General features: G+C 42.8%; 1 protein-coding gene across 2 annotated transcripts in view; it reads right to left on the reverse strand.

Annotated features, from left to right (window-relative positions):
- HDAC4 (histone deacetylase 4) overlaps positions 1 to 17,050 on the reverse strand; it is a 439,152-nt gene that overhangs the window by 57,813 nt on the left and 364,289 nt on the right. For both annotated transcript variants that reach the window (XM_024194087.3, XM_024194086.3), the window contains exons 15-16: positions 11,876 to 12,009; positions 6,944 to 7,064 (exon numbers count right to left, since the gene is read on the reverse strand). In XM_024194087.3, the coding sequence (XP_024049855.1) occupies positions 6,944 to 7,064; positions 11,876 to 12,009 (255 nt within the window). The remainder of the gene's footprint in view (positions 1 to 6,943; positions 7,065 to 11,875; positions 12,010 to 17,050) is intronic.

Consider the following 17,050-nt stretch of genomic DNA (forward strand, 5'->3'; position numbering starts at 1 on the left):
GGAAAGTTCAAACAAAATCAGTTGATCCATGTTAATAGTGCGAATGGTTGTATACACATCTCTATCGCTATTAACAAAAGCAAAGATTCTCTGCATGCCAGTAATTCAAACACAGGTTTGTTTTTAAGCTTCAAACTTGCTGTGGGTTTAGTCCTTTGATATATTTTAAAAAACTTGGGTCATAAATTAAGAAAGCACAATAAGCAGAAATGGGCTTGCTTTCAGGAATATTCATCTGCTTATAACTTCTCAAACTGTTTTTTTCAAACACATCAAAGACAGCTGTTCTCATTGTGGACTAGATCTATCGCAAAAGTAAACTCTAAACCAATGCTGGGTTGTTAAAGACAGTCTCACCCTCCCCATCCCTGCTCCAAAAAGGTGGCTATCTACATGGGTCTTCTGGAAATGTCCCCATTCCAAAGTCATGTCCCAGTTATGCTTATGAAACCTGCAGTTATCTCCCCCCTACAACCCAACCCCGCGCATCCCTGGCTGCCAGGTCCTCAATTTAATTTCTCTCTGCAGGATGACTGGCAGCCACATTGTGCTGTGATGATGTGCCCTTTTCCTTTGTGTCTGTGGTTATTGCTACACAGAATAGTAAATGCTGGCAGCTACATGTACAGTGCATGACAAAACCATGACAACAGCAGGAGCTGCACATTAGGAGAGGCCAACCAGGCAGTGTGGGCAGGTGGTGAGAACATATGCAGTTAAGGTCAAGGATAGCCACATGGCTTGGGAATGAGCCGCACATCCATGGCACTGCATAACTCTGGGCTAAGTGAGCAGGAAAAATAAGCTATCTGGCAAGGTGGGAATTCTCTTGTAAGCTCAGTTAAGCCTCTAAACTACTGGTGAGCCCCTTCCAATGGAGGTCCCAGGGGCCCTCCCATGGGTGCTGCATATTCCAGCAGGGCATTTAAAATGGCTCCCTAGCGAGTTGTGGTACATAGCTAGAGTACACAGTGCAGCACCACATGGGCTCCAACATGTTATCCATGAATATTATTCTTACAATCAATTCTCTTTCCATCAGAAACATTTCTCCCTATCAAGCTCATCTCTCATTCACTCTTTCTCCGTTTGCTCAACAGGAGATTACGGATTTGCTTTAATGAAAGGTTTAAGAGTTGTATTTTTCTTGTTGTTAGCCAAGAGACGCCTAATGTCATTGGAGCCTAAGATGGTTCCATGGGTAGAAATCCCATGTCGCTGCACTCTTCAGCTTGGGGTTCATTGTTTTATGGGGGCTCCTCTGACTTATGTGGCTTTGGAAAAAAGATGGGCAGATAAATGTCCTGGCCCATACGAAACTGGGAGACCACCTTGGGCAGAAAGGGCGGGTGTGGACGCAGTTGGACGTTGTCCTTGTAAAAGACCATATAGGGCAGTTCCGAGGTAAGTACCTGAATCTCAGAGACCCTACGGGCCGAAGTATGCAGGCCCAAGGACCGGAGGGTGGCATGGGAGTCTTTAAGGCCGTGGAGCCGTGCATCGGTCAGCTCCGAGAAGAGCCCTGCTCCCTCGAATGGGAGATTGTGGAGGGTAGTCTACATCTTCTGGGATAGCCCGGAGGACTGTAACCAGGAGCTGCGCGTCACGACCACCGCAGAGGCAAGCACTCCGGCCGCCGAGTCTGTAGCATCCCAGACCATCTGGAGGGCGCCTCTCGCCACCGCTTTACCCTCTTCCACCAAGGTGGCAAACTTCTGGGCTCAGTTCTGTGAAAGGCCCTCCTTGAACTTGCTGATGGAGTCCCACAAGTTGAAGTTGTACCTGCCTAGCAGGGTCTGATCGTGAGACACCCAAAATTGCAGGCTGTCCGTTGAATAAATTTTTCTGCCAAATAAGTCCAGTCTCTGGGCATCTTTATTTTTGGGTGTGCCACTGGCCTGTCCCTGCCTGTCCCTTTTGTTGACGGCAGACACTACCAGAGACCCTGATGGAGAGTAGGTGTACTGATAGTCAAATCCCTTTGCCAGGGCATAATATTTCTTTTCAGCTTTCTTGGAGGCAGGCAGAATGGAAGAGGGGGTCTGCCACACAGACTTGGCACTTTCAGGACCCCTGGTTGGACAGGCAATGTGATCCAGGCCTGACTGGAGGCATGACATTGAAGAGGTCATCAGACTCCTCCGCTAGCTCTTTGACCTCCAAGTTCAGGTTATCAGCACCCTTTTGAGCAGTGCCTGGTGCTCTTTGAAGTCGTTGGGGAGGGCTGCTCACTTGCGAGGGGTCCGCCACCGCCTCGTCCGGAGATGAAGAAGATGACTGTACCACGGGGGAGGCTTTCCCTTGCCTGTCCAGGGATGGCTCCTTGGGCGTCGGGGCCCGCTGCACCGTACCTGCATCGGACTCAGCACTTTGCTTTGATGCCGGAGTCGGCTGGGCCGGAGGCAGTTTATCCGATGCGGCCTGAGAGGAATGGTGGGAATACCGGACTGGCATGATGGGTACATCCCAGGGGCTTCAGTACTGCCACTAGGTGGGCCACTGCCCCTGCTGCCACCACTGCTGGGGCCGTGCCGGTCTCGCGGGCCATCAGCGATTCGCCTCTCCTAGGTGAAGGGCTGAACACTCCCTCCGACTCAGACCAGTGCCCTTCCGGCAATCAGGGCGGAGCCGTAGATGCCTGAGTCTGTCGGCTGACCCTTGTCGGCGACCGGTAAGGAAGGGATGAGGAATGGTGCCAGCCCGAAGAGCAGTACTGGGGAGTCGGAGACTGGTGCTGCGACCGGGAGTGATCCTGCACCAAGGGGGGTTGACACCGGGGGGACTGCCTAGGTGATGGGGGTCTGCACCACGGTGATCTCTGGTGGGAGGCATGGCAGTACTGTGGGTTCAGGGAATGGCATCGTGACTTGGGTGACCCGGGTCCTGGGTCTTCTAACCAGAGACCAAAGCTGCGGCACCGGGATCCTAGGCCGTGGTGAGGGGGATTGACGCCTGCAGTCCGGGGACTGCGGACTCTCCGTTGCTTTAGAGGGAGGTCCCATAACAGGCTTACTCTTAGAGATCTGGGCCTTAAACGAGTCCATTGCCTGGCCTGGTGTCTTCAGTGCCAGCCGGCCTACTTGGTCCTTGGCTGCCAGGGCCACCTCGGGCACAGGTGGCCCTACAAGGGGCTGGGGCCCCCTGCCGCTCCTGAGAGTCGGATCCCTGGCTGGGCTAGGGGGTCTGACCACAGCGGTACCCGCGTGTAGCTCCAGGACGGGCATGTGGCCTAACACAGAACCTTTGCCTGAAGTCTCCTTGTCCTGCAGCGCCGATGGGCCTTTGGGCTTCAGCTGCTTCTTGGGCACCGGCGAGGGGGAACGGTGCCAGGCGGGTTCCGGTGCCGATGCCCAAGTACTAGGTTGAAGTCCGAACGGGTGGGCTCAGAGGCAGGACAAAGTGCAGCCTCCATGAGGAGGGCCCTCATGTGGAGGTCCCACTCCTTTTGAGCTCGAGGGCAAAAGTTTTTGCAGATCCCGCACTTGTCTTTTCTGTGTGATTCCCCCAGGCACTTCAAACAGCTATCGTGGGGTCACTAATGGGCAGCGGCCAGGTACACGATGAACACGGCTTAAAGCCTGGGGAACGGGGCATGCACCACTCCTAAGTCCCAGCTGGGACTCTAACTACTAAAACTATTATCTAACACTTAACTTAATGGTCAAACTAAGCACCTAACTAACTAACTACAAAGGAGACTGAACAATGAATTGAGGGAACTGCTAACGCTCTTTCTGACCAGGGGCGGTAAGAAGGAACTGAGAGGGCGTAGGGTCGGCAGCGCCTGATATACCAACTCATGAGCGCAGCACTCAAGGGGGCACCGCAGCCAACCCTACGGATACCACTAAGGCAAAAGTCTCCAATGACTGTGCACATGGGCGCACACACACCTAGAATGGAATCGACATGAGCAAGCACTCGAATGAGAACTAGCTTTGTTAAAGGAAAACAGTATCCTGCTAGAGAATATCTAAACATATTTTGGTTGGTTGGTTTGGACTATAAAACATACCACTTCCATAACATATTGCTGGGGGATAGTCTCTTCAGCCATTCCTTCTATTATTCATTTACTTTCACTCCATCTCCTCCCCTATTACTTCTTTTCACTCTAGCCTTCCTTTCCCCATCTCTTTTCTCTCTCTCCTACTTTACCTGTGACCTTTTGCCTTCCTCTAATTTTCCTAATTTACTTATAAGTATTCCCAATATTTTAATCCCATCTCCTCTATTGCTCTGCTTTTCCCTGTCTCCACGAGAGAGACACTATTGTCTCATGGATGTCCTCCCCACCCCTACCACAACGTCCTCCGAAGCATATATGTCTGTAGAATCTCTATTATTTTCCAGCAGCTACTTATGTGTCTTTTCAGTTAAATGCTGTGAATGTGACTGATCATACACTTCTAAATTGTGAATGTTGAGGAGGGATGTTTTTCATGGTTTATATTTAAAAACTGTCATTGTAAATGGTGGAATCTAAGATCTCCCTGGTAGTTTTAAATTTTCAATCAAGAAACATGTACAAGTTGGCAAAATTGTCCAAATTGTCAGAGTAGGAGAGTTTCAGGCCAGAAGGGACTGACAGAACAGAATGGAAGTCAGTAATTGCCAAGCTATCCTCTAAACAGGGTACAATTTTAGAGATGTGACATGTTCTGTGTTTAGGATTATGTGTTTCTGAACTGAAAAAGCAAGGAATTTTTTGAAAACAAGTTTTCCTTTATTCTGATTAGTTTATACTTGTGGGCAAAGAGAGACTGTTTCAAAGTCCTGTCTAATTGGTATTTGCTTTTAACTTATATTTGTGTATTTATTTTTTTCTTTGCCTTAAAATTACTCTGAAGTGTTTGGAAATTTTGATTCAGAAACTTTCTTCTGAATGCTAAGTAAAACACACAGTATTATATGTTTGGTTTTAATAGCGTAGCTGAAGTCGAAGTATCTTGGATCAAATTACCTGGGGTCCACACGGCGCGGGATCGACGGCTGCGGCTCCCCCGTCGACGGCGCTACCACTGCTCGCTCTGGTGGAGGTCCAGAGTCGACGGTGAGCGCGTTTGGGGATCAATATATTGCGTCTTAACGAGACGCGATATATCGATCCCGGATAAATCGATTGCTACCCGCCGATACGGCGGGTAGTGAAGACGTACCCTGTGACTTGGGTGATACTGGTACAGTTTTTTTCTGAGCAGCAATCCCTAGTTTGTACAGTAGGAAAGAAGGAAAGTCTACAATCCATGACTAACAGATACTTCCCTACTCAAGAAGACTCCAATCTTCAAAGGGAAAAAATAACCTCAGAGGATCCACTATATAACTACAATGAATGTTTTGCCACTCAGCCGATAATACCTGGAAAACAGCCTAGCAACAAGCAGTTACTCTGCAGATCTTCCTTTTCCCACCCAGCTCCAAGGAACTAGCTTGGTGAAATGAGCACTCTAACAGGGCTGCGTAGTTTTAGTATGATACATATCACATATAACACACACAAAATCCATCCACTTGACAACAATGAAGTATGGGACCATAAGAAAAAGATGAACATGGGACTGGATGGGTTAGGGGACTGGTAAGAGGATACAGAACCTTTCTCTTTTAGATCAGTGGTTCTCAACCAGGGGTCCTCAGAGGTCTTCAGGGGGTACATCAACTCATCTAGATATTTGCCTAGTTTTACAACAGTCTACAGAAAAAGCACTAGTGAAATCAGTACAAACTAAAATTTCATACAGACAATGACTTGTTTATACTGCTCTATATACTATACACTGAAATGTAAGCACCATATTTATATTCCAATTGATTTATTTTATAATTATATGGTAAAAATGAGAAAGCAAGCCGTTTTTCAGCAATAGTGTGCTGTGACACTTTTGCATTTTTATGTCTGATTTTGTAAGCAAGTAGTTTCTAAGTGAGGTGAAACTTGGGGGTATACAAGACAAATCAGACTCATGAAAGGAGGACAGTAGTCTGGAACGGTTGAAAGCCACTGTTTTAGATCACCATTTCAAATCTGCCTGCGGTAGGTAGGTAATGGCATAAAGTGGTCACTATCTGACAGCTGTTTGATGGTGTAAATCCAGTTCTTGGGGGACAGGACCAGCATCACAAATCCTACACACCAGCTGGTATCCTGTGACAAGCACAGCAGAGTCCAAGGGTAAAATGGGTATGGAAACTGAACTACCTTCTCCTCCTCGGTGGCAGTCCCTCTAGGTCTTTGGCACTTTAAATAGAGGAAATAAAGGGTATTTCTACATTGCAAAAAAACAAACCAACCACAGCAGTGAGTCTCAGGAGCCTGGGTCAACTGACTAGGGCTCGCGCTATGGGGCTAAAAGTAGCAGAGTAGACATCCCCGCTCGGACTGGAGTCTGGACTCAAACTCAGTGAGGGAGAAGGGTCTTGGGCTCCCACCCAAATAGGAACATCTACACTGCTACTTGTAGCCCTGAAGCGGTGGCCAAAGTCAGCTGACCCAGGCTCAGAGACTCACTGCCATGTTTTTTTCCCCAGCGTAGATGTACCCTGGAAGAAAGAGGAAACCAAACGTTCTATCACCTGTCCCATTGAAGCGTAGCAGAGATGACTTGTGGCATTCAGAATGGTGTACACTCAGTAACTGCCAGGGTCAGTGTTATGGCTAACTAAGCAACAGAGAGTCCTGTGGCACCTTTAAGACTAACAGATGTATTGGAGCATAAAAGTTTTCGTGGGTGAATGCCCACTTCATCGGATGCATCCGACGAAGTGGGCATTCACCCACGAAAGCTTATGCTCCAATACATCTGTTAGTCTTAAAGGTGCCACAGGACTCTCTGTTGCTTTTTACAGATCCAGACTAACACGACTACCCCTCTGATACATGGCTAAGTTACTTTATGAATGTAGGACCAAAGAGGTAGTGAAGCATGACCCCCTTCTGTACCTAGAAGTTTCTTGCTGTCCAGTTTCTGTCTGTTCAAAGGGTTTGTGCCATACAGCAGCGTGTGCGCCTCCGAGTGAACTGTCTGCAGCTCTTCTAGAGTTGCTTTTCTTCCACGAATACACTGCAGGGGGAAAGGAAAGAAGTGGTAAAATTATATTTACTACAATTACCTAGTTCGTCTTTTTATTTCCCTTTGGCAAAAAGGAAATACTGTTGGAAGTGATACTGCACTAAGGGTTTGTTTTATTTAAATTACAGGTTAAAAACAATTTTTTGCTGACAAATATTTTTATTAAACTATTATGCAAAAATTCTTATTTTGTTTACTCACAAAGATATATTTTTAGTCATGAGAAGGATTTCAGCTTAATCCCATTAACCAAAAGATTTTATATGTAAAATAACCTTTTGGACTTTTTAAAAGATACATGCTCCAAAACCTTTGCTGACTTGCACAGCAGCTATTCTCATACTGATGTGTCAGGATTTAGTGGCATAAATCATTTCCATGAATAAGAGTCAGCCACAGAAGCTGTTCACTGATGGAAGAACAGTGTTCCAAACCTGCACAAAGAAACCCCACCACAACTAATAATAGCTGAACGGCAAAGACTTTGGGGCTTCTCTTCAGAGAAGCAACTAAGGGTTAATCAAAATCTTTTTGCTCTAAAAACTGGGCTGGAGATCATGCAAGGTCAAACTTGAGATTCCAACCTGATTTAGGGTATGCCAGAAAAAAACAGAACAATGTTTCTCCTCCCTGCTCTGATTTACAGCTGGAACCAGCAAGTGTAGATGAACACAGAGGATGAAATCCTGGCTTCAGTGTAATCAATGGCAAAACTCCCATTGACTTCAATGGGGCCAGGATTTCACCCAGAAGGTTTTACAACTTGGACCTTTTCCCAAATCTCAAAACAAGCTCAGTCTGCATTCCGGGCAAGCCTTAACGTTTAACTCATCTTTGCTCGGGTCTAATTGCTACGGCTGAAATTCACCTCTGTGCTGTGGGCCAGCAGAAGGCCTGTGCAACAATGAAGTGCTATTTTGAGGTGTTGAGTGGGACTTAAGCAGTGAGGAGACTTTGGCCTGATCCCCGACATAAGAGTGAACTTCACCCAACATGAAATAGCATTTGGATTCTCTCCCATGCTAGGGAAAGGGCAGTAACTTTCTGGAGTTCAAGAAGTGACAGACTTTCCATTTTAAGTTGGGGTTTGTAACTTTTTCTAAAATGTCATAAAGGAAATACACAGCTTGGACAACAAGGCGTTCTGTTTGGTGATGTGGAAACAAGAATTTTTGGGGGCTAAGTGTGCTGCAAAAGTTGCTTTGTTTATGAAACATATGAGTGTAAAAACATAGATGTTTTAGGTAGTTCAGAATTTATCCTAATGTGCTTGGGGTATTTTTGGTCACAGTGTCTCTAAAATTCCTGTATCGGTGTGCTCTGTCCACAGCATGTGGAGGTCCCAGGAGCACCAGAAACTGCCATGGAATATCTTTAATTTTGCATGAGGGCAGTCATCAGGACTACCGAAACTGGAAGGATGTGGTTCACATCTCATTCAGAGCACAGTAATACTTCCAACAATTCAGCACCTGTTCTAGTGCAGAAGTCTCACCACTGGCTATGGGCTCAATATCTTGGGCAACTACAATGTCTAATATTCCAGAGAGGAGTGCACTACCTAGAGAGCCACAATGACACCTGTTAAACCGTACACAGGCAGCAGTATCTTTCAGATAACATTGTAGGGCATAATGCTAGGTACACAAACCAAGCTAATCAGAGGGGATTTTGCCTCAAAACTTTGGTGCAACCTGTATTCATGTGTTTAAAGATGTATTTGCACAGGAAGTAGTTTTACAAAGTCCTTAAGCCTTAAACCAAGAAAACAAAGCATGGCAGGAAACTTCTCTCACTCTCGTGATTTGGGTCACCTGTCCAGTTAAGTTCCTCTTTTATTTGTATTTTCTTTAAACTCTACAGGTAAGATTTTCTGAGGGTAAATGCTGATGTAAAATACACAGTCATGTTACAAAGTAGCTGCAAAAACACTAGCCCCAATGAGTTTGAAAATAACCTCCAAGAAAAAATTCTTTACCCTCTTTTGTGCCTTCCCTTCCCGCTCATGATAAATCTGTTTCAATTATTCCTTTATCCTTTCTCTCTTTCGTGTTTTCCCTCTGCCTAGATGCCATTCTTGTTCTCTAGACAGATGAACTGACTCGTGCTCAACTGCTGCTTTTTTTAGATTTTCTGGAATAATACATTGTTACTTTTTTATTATTTAGTATTATCTGGCTATGCACAAACAGAGGAGAATGGTAGCAGTTCTCCAAATCATCATCAGGTAAACAGCTACATCTCTGCTGATTTCAAAGGAGAACTACCATTAACACCAGTGGAGGCCTTGACCCTACTTGTGTAATACCAAGTAAAGTGAAGCTCTGAGGTGTGCTTGTCTCCCCAAAGTCTGTGCCCAATGGGAGGCTAGAAACACCACTCTCCACTCTAAATAATATCCTAGTCTTTTTAGGTACCGTACATTTCATATTGTTCAAACCTTTTTTCTGTATTTCTAGTAAGACATGTTTTATTCTTCTGAGGAAACACGCAGTTCTACATAGACTTTGGGAGACAAGCACACCTCAGAGCTTCACTTTACAACCAAAACATCCTTTTAATGTAGAGTTTTTGTTTTTAATAAGTATATAACGTGCCTAGGCGGAGCTTTCTCCTTCCAATGTCAGGGATGAAAAATTAAGCCAAATTCTAGGAAACTCCTGCCAATTCCTTCTGGACCATTCAAGTTCCCTGACATAAGACCTACAGATGAAGCTTGATATCTGCAACAGTTTGCCGTGTACCCCAGCCTTGTGGGGAAGAGAAAAGGGTTACTTAGAGTCAGTGCAAACAAGGGACAGATAGACTCCAACATGCCAGTACAAGTCAGTCAAACCTGACAATTCTTCCTCCCCAGTCACCTTTTATAGATACTTTGCATCCTGCATTCCGATATTGCCTAAATACAAAACAATATATTGTATCCATAGTCTTAATTGCATACCAATGTGTAACCCTTTACAGAGCTAGAACCCACAGGAGAGTTTTAAGAAGAGATGAAGAGGGAGGATGCGACTCAGGGGCGTGGAAGTTTCAGAGAGATGACTCAGTGGGTCAGTACAAGTTAATGAGTGACCCCAATTAGAGTGGCTCAGAGGGGAGGAAAAGAGGAACTGCCAAGATTAGGAATGAAGTGAGTGGGTGGGCAAGGAGACAGATGAGCCAGAGGAGGGAAAAGGGGGAGTGGAGCAGCAAGTCCGGGCACCATTTTGAAGATAAGGAAGGGGGCTGTGAGACCGGTTTGGAGATAACTAGGAAAGCAGTGGAGAAGGAGGAGCAGGAAGACAATTAGAATCTGGAAGCCAGTGGAGCCACGGCATTCTGGGCACCCTGAAGTTTACTGACTAGAGATTGAGGAATATCATAAGAAAGGACATTGTAAAAGGAAAGACAGGATGTGATGAACACACGGTTAAGGCTTTCAGTAGAGGAAGGGTCAAGTAGAGGAAGGGTCAAGATGAGGTTGAAGGCTACCAATGTTCAGAAGATAATTACAGACCAGGGAAATGTGGGAGGAAAAATGTTAAGTGTCAAACATAACTCCCATATTTCCGCCCTTGGGAGCAGTATGAAGGGCCAAATTAAAGCAGGTAACAGTTGTTTAAACTTTACAGATCAAAGCACTTTATTGCCACGTGGAGAATGTCTGATACAGAGGCAGGAGATGAGGCAATTAATACTGCATGGTTGAAGCATTGCTTGTAAAAAACGGACCTAAATGACAATAGATTGTTTGTCTTGTGTATATTTTTCAAAAAAGAGAGAATAATCCCAAAGTTCAATTCAATTTGACTTTTCAGACACAAAACAGTCTCAACTCTTTCTTGTTCTCTATATAAAGATGCAAGCACTAGAAGTTTAGCTAATGACAATGCTGCCCCCAAGTGGTTAACCTTCCTTACTGCTCAGAAATTATTTCTAATCAGACTAGCTTAAACAGAGGAAGCTATGTAATATGCAGTTTCCTCAGGATAAACCAATGTTATAGGAATTTAGTTACATCTGTGTGCCTTCGTTAGTCTCCTCCGGGTCTCCACAGCAGAGATGGGCAACTAAATTGATACTAACCATACTGATTCTCTGATCTGCGGGACCATAAACCCCATTAAAACCCCTTCTTTTGCGGGACCTCAATCTTAGCTAGACCATCAAATTCACCAGAATATTAAAAGGAAAAAAATGCCACAGAAGCCCTGGAAATATCAAATTAAGGATAGAGTTTAACCAATAACTCCTGTTATTACAGCTTGGGGTTAAAATACAAATCTTAATTTACAATAGCAATGAATATTGAACTCCGGCAAGAGTCAATGCTAGATAGGTATTTCACTATAGTGAGAGTAATACCAGAAAATTATATGACTAACTCCTACTGCAAATATTGCAATAACTATTGGCCAGACATACACTATGAAGTTCTATGAATTCTGTGATTGTAACCATCACAGTAATGCAATGAAATTGGACAACCCGAAAAGTATTCATGGCAGATACAAACAGACAAATAGGAACAGTCATGTATGAATGGGTTAAACATAAGACACATTTGGCAGAACCCAGCCTACAGTCAGATCCATGAAAATCTAAGAACAGAATCGGGTACAAGTTTGTGTGCCCATGTGGCAATCAGAGATCCAAGTTGCAAATTCAATATGCTGGTCTTTAAAAGCAGAACATTAGAGTCCCTTAAAATGCACACACATGAAATCCTACAGCAGAATCAAAATACCAAGTCTCTTCTCTCTCTCCCAAACACAGGACTGAAACTACATGTCTGCCGTTCCTGTGGCAGTACTTATTACCTCACACTTGCCACGGAGGCCTGTCTCTTGAAGCCTGGACCAGATGCTCTGGATTCTCCCTGCATGCTCTGGGTGGCTGTTTGTGTTTCCACAGGTACACTGGTGTTTCAGCATCAAGGTGTCGTATACAAGGCCTGCAGCAGAAGTTACAAAAATTGCTTGCAATAAAAAACTGTCTTGTGAGACATGGAAAAAAAATCCTCTGCTGTGGACTAGAGCTTACTGTACTGAACTGGAATTCTAAACACAATGGCAATATGCATTCCACAGGTAGATGAAGAGCATTAGGAAAAGAAAATTGTAGACTGCAGTAAATGAGGTGGACAACTTGGTTATATGACCGGGTTGTGTGCAATCGTGGGGACTGCAGTCTGTGATCCAGGAGGTTCCTTCTAGTCCTGTGTTCTTAACTTCTAAGGTGGCATTGTATTATCAACCATGCAATGACTTCTCCCTGTTGGAAATTCTCAGTGTATTTGGAAAAGAAATGAATCATTAATACTACTAGAGGACGAATCTGTACGGTTTATAACAGCAGATGTACAAATGAAAGCAGGTGAAAGCACAGATTTAGGCAGATGTGAATACAAGAAAGTGTTATAAAAGGACACTATATTTCTTTGACTCTCACATTAAGTACTATTACAACTGCTGATAAAATGGTTCCTTAATCCAAAAACCTGGAAGAAGCGGATACGTCCATGGAAGGGTCTTTGTTCCATAAAATAGTTTACTTTAAAGTCTTCATATCAAGGTTACTTGACAACACAAGACTCAAGGTACATGGAAAGCAGTTTATTAGCACACACTTAGGGATAACTATTCAATGTGTTACATGGGAATTTAGCAGTGTTATTTCCTTTAAACATGGGAGTCAAGAGGCTGAATCCCTGTGCAACAATATTTACTCAATCTCAACAATGTAGGTGACTCTGATACGTGTTACACTTCCACCCAATTACACTTCTGGACCAGGATTTGTGAATTCAGGTCAAATACACCACTGAACAAAACTACCAGTTTTTCCACAATTGTGTATTCTGGGGAATAAAGGATGACATTTTTTGTTTAAACACAACGGACATAGTGAAAAGTTTAGTTCTAGCCTTCCCTTAAGTCAGAGATAGGTTTGTGTTGGGGAGCACCCAAAAATTTTTGAAATATCAGGGGGTTCAGAGGATGCAGGACAGATTTGCAATTAGTGTTGCTCCTTTGAAAGCCAACCAGTTTGCCAAAGATGTCTTTCCACTGTGCACTGGGGCTGGTGCTGACACTTTCAGCCATTAGGGCAAGTTGTCTGGCAATTCTTCACTCTGCTCCAGGTTTTGGGACCTCTGAGTGCAGAAAAACACACCCTATAGCTCCAGAGGACAGAATGGAGCTCTCGTTAACTAAATGAATAAGTTAACCAAAGTTCAATTAATCAGGGCTTTACAATAAAAATTTATAAAAGTGCCCATCTGTCTGCTTTTTTCTGACATTATTCAGCTCCATTAGGAGCTGTTTGGGCAATACCAAGCAATGCAAACTGAAGTTGAAGAGAGGATGTGGGCTAGTAGAATGGATAGCTATTGTTTTTTACCTTGGCACTGGGAAAGAACACTGGATTTTGCTCTGTCTCTATCTCAAATATATACCTATTATATATAGAGGGCATGCATGCACATATCACAGGGGTGTGTGCATATAGATAAAAAACACATGGTACAGTATTTTATATAGATACATTCATATATTGAAAGAAGAGATGGTGGTGGGATGGGCTACATATTCTCCTTTGGTAAGTTCGGAGAGGAACTAGGACTCAGAAAAAGTCCAATCTAATTAAATCCTAAAACTCTTCCCACCCCTGGTTAAACAGTGACAAAGCAGTATTTCACTGAAGTTTATCTTGTACATTTATGAATTATTCCCCATTTTTAACATCTACAGCTACTGGAAAGAGTAGGACTGTACTTTCTCTAATTGAGGACAGTGTGTTGCACACAGAAAAAGTAAATGCTTGACCATTTACATTTAAAATACAAAACTACTTTGGCCATTACAGGTTCATTGCTGGAAAAATATTCCCCAAGATGTGGGAACAATCATTTTTAAAGGTCAGTACTAAAGCCAACTGGCTTGTCTTGGCAGGATAAACATATGATTTGAGGTTCAGATAATTATACTGATTCTGCAGAGAAGGAGAGAATAAATGCCCTTCATCAGAAATAAAAAAATGCTTTAGCACAGAATATCAGAATAATTTATGGAATTCATTTTCACAGGAGATCAGAAGCTGGATAACTGCAAACCAATGGCCCAACTTGGGAATCCTTGTTCAAGTGAGTAAAATTGTACAAGCACCAGTATTCCAATTAACATCAATGGATCTACTCATGTTAGCAAGAACAAAGGGTTAGACCCCTAATGTAACCAACCTTATGTTGGTTGTCATCTACCCTTGCGCAAGTGCAAAATGCTGCCATTCCGATTTTGCAGGTTTTACATCTACTTTCCTCTCACATAGCACAAGTACAATGTCATGCTTCAGGACATAAAACTGATTGCCTGCAATAAGCAGGCAGGGTTTTTTTCAATTTCATATGTACTAACGCATTCCTCAGATATGCAATATCCCACCCCCCCACACACACACACACACACCCCACGTATCTCCCCTGCAATATACCCTTTTAGCATTAGGAACTGGTTACTGCTAGAGACAGGATAATGAAATAGAAAGACCCAGTGATTTGATTCTATACGGCATATCGATGTTTCTAACTCTCCCAAGAAAATGCATTAGAAGGATTTACTATATAACACTTTAAAAATAAAAATGATAAAAAATTAGAGGTAATTTTTAATTCATTTGCCTATTTTACACTAGGCTGATCTTTTAAGATGCACTATTGGAGTCTGTTGACCTCTTTGGTCAGTTTGGTTAGGACCTCAAACCAAGATTCTCTTTTCAAGCCACTTATTAAAAAGATGATTTAAAAATTAATTTCAAATCCTTATTTACTGTAAAATTCAAGGCACTTAATTATAATATTAGACTTTAAAAATAGTCACCATTACAACTGAATCTTTCCCAGTATAACTATGGCTGTGTGTGTGTGACCGCGTTGTGACAGGATGCCCTAGAGCACTTCTCTGTTTGCCTTTACAAATATTTCAAAAAAATGTCATTCCCCACCCTCCAGATCAGTATTTTCTGTATCAAGTGGACAGAACTTCAATTCAAGAAAGTAACTCTCTGTACCAAATCTAACTGGGTAAGTCTCTTCTAGAATATGAATGGAGTATGCCTGAAACATTTTGCTTTTCCTTTCTGTGCCTAGCTCACCAAAATATTAAAGTTTTAAAATCTGAAAACTCTTCTGTTACTCTGAGCTGCAGTAATAAAATGGAAAATTCTTTTCCATCTAAGGTAATAAGATATGTACCAAAAACACTTGTCTAAAAGGTTCCCCGCACCCCCCCTCCCCCCAAGTCACGACTCGAATAAGGGCAGAGGAGGATTTAAATGCACCATTTATAATGGTATAAGGAAAGAACATCAAAATATTCTTTTCCTCGACATTTTCTATTACCCAATTTCAATGATACAGACAGCTGGGTTGTGACTCTCCAATGCCTTGCACCTTATGTTGGCTGTCATCTGTACTTGTGCAAGTGCAAAATGCTGCCATTCCAATTTTAAAAGGTTTTACACCCCACTTTCCACTCATTGCATGAGTATAAATAATTGCACAATGTTCAAGGTAGTGGAGAATCGGGCCTCTAGAGTTGAAAACGTTTCACAAATTAAATGTTGTGAAAAGGATATTAACCAGATAAAATACACTAAGTACTCTGCACATTATTGTCTTGTCACAGTATTATGTGTCTCATACAATGTAAATGTAATGTGGGTTTCTTCTCGTTTTAAGCAATTTTTTAATCCTACCTGAACACTTATTTTCTTTAATTTGACGTCTACAATTGTAGAACTTTGAGCAGATTTATTTACAGTTTTCAAAATCACTACTCTTATTGTTCCACTCTAGTATATAATTATAAGTGAAATTACAAGGCACATATTTAGGTAAAATGTAAATCCCATGATAGTAAATGTTACTGTACAGTCAAATTTTGTAAAGACTCATACGACTGATGCCGCAACTTAAATGGTGAAGCTGGAAACAAATAAGGGCAAGTCATGACTCAACTTCTAAAATGTACATAGGATCCGTAATCTTGAAGACTGGGATTTTCAAAGTGGGCTAAGAGAACTAGGTGCTCAATGTCCACTGACCTTCAATGGGATTTGGGTGCCTAATTCCCTTAGGATCCTTTGAAAATGCCAGCACACACTATTGTATCCTTGCCCTTTCTGGTGCCACTACTGACTGCATTGTTGTTTCCATTAGAAATCAAGGTATTCAGACGTTATAAAAACTTGACATAAGGCCTGATTTTCAATAAGCAGGCAACTGCTTGGACATGTACACTGCTAGACATGCATGCTCAAATTCACAGCTAGCATGCACAGGTACCAAAGGCTCGTACTTTACATCTAACTGCTGTTATTAATGTAGGCCAACAAACTTACAGACCAAGCGGATTGTCTTTCAGGGTATGGAAAAATATTGGTTTAGGTACTTCAGTTATTTAGTGCAAAGAAAATAAAAACAGGAATTGTGATTTGGCCTTGAGACTTTTTTGCACACAGACACTTTCATTATTTGGTAAGACATTCATTCACAAAATGGCCTTTGGTATATTGGGAAGAAATCGGTGCATGTTACAAAACTCTTCTTAACTACCTAACGTAGGAATTGAAAAACTCCATATAATGAGTGATTATCCAAAACAGAATTTACCAAAGAAAATAGAATGCATATGAAAGGATTTTGATGATGGTCCTTAATGGCTTAGGAAGGAGAAACTTTTCTCTCTTTTGGTCTCTGGGGGAGAACAGTATCCTACACACATTTACACACTTTGGTAGCTGATCCAAGAATGAGGAATTGTGCCTACCTACCTTCCAGGATGGGGCTAGTATGGACTATAACAAGAAAACAATATCCATGTTATTAAAAAGCCCATTATTGCATACTTACAATTTAAGCTCAGCTGCCAGACCATTTACACTATGGACTGAATATTTTCCTTCTCTCTCTCTCTCTCTCTCTCTCTCTCTCTCTC

Source organism: Terrapene carolina, unplaced genomic scaffold, assembly GCF_002925995.2.
Source record: "Terrapene carolina triunguis isolate 2854851 unplaced genomic scaffold, T_m_triunguis-2.0 Scaffold173, whole genome shotgun sequence".
Taxonomy (NCBI): Eukaryota; Metazoa; Chordata; order Testudines; family Emydidae; genus Terrapene; species Terrapene triunguis.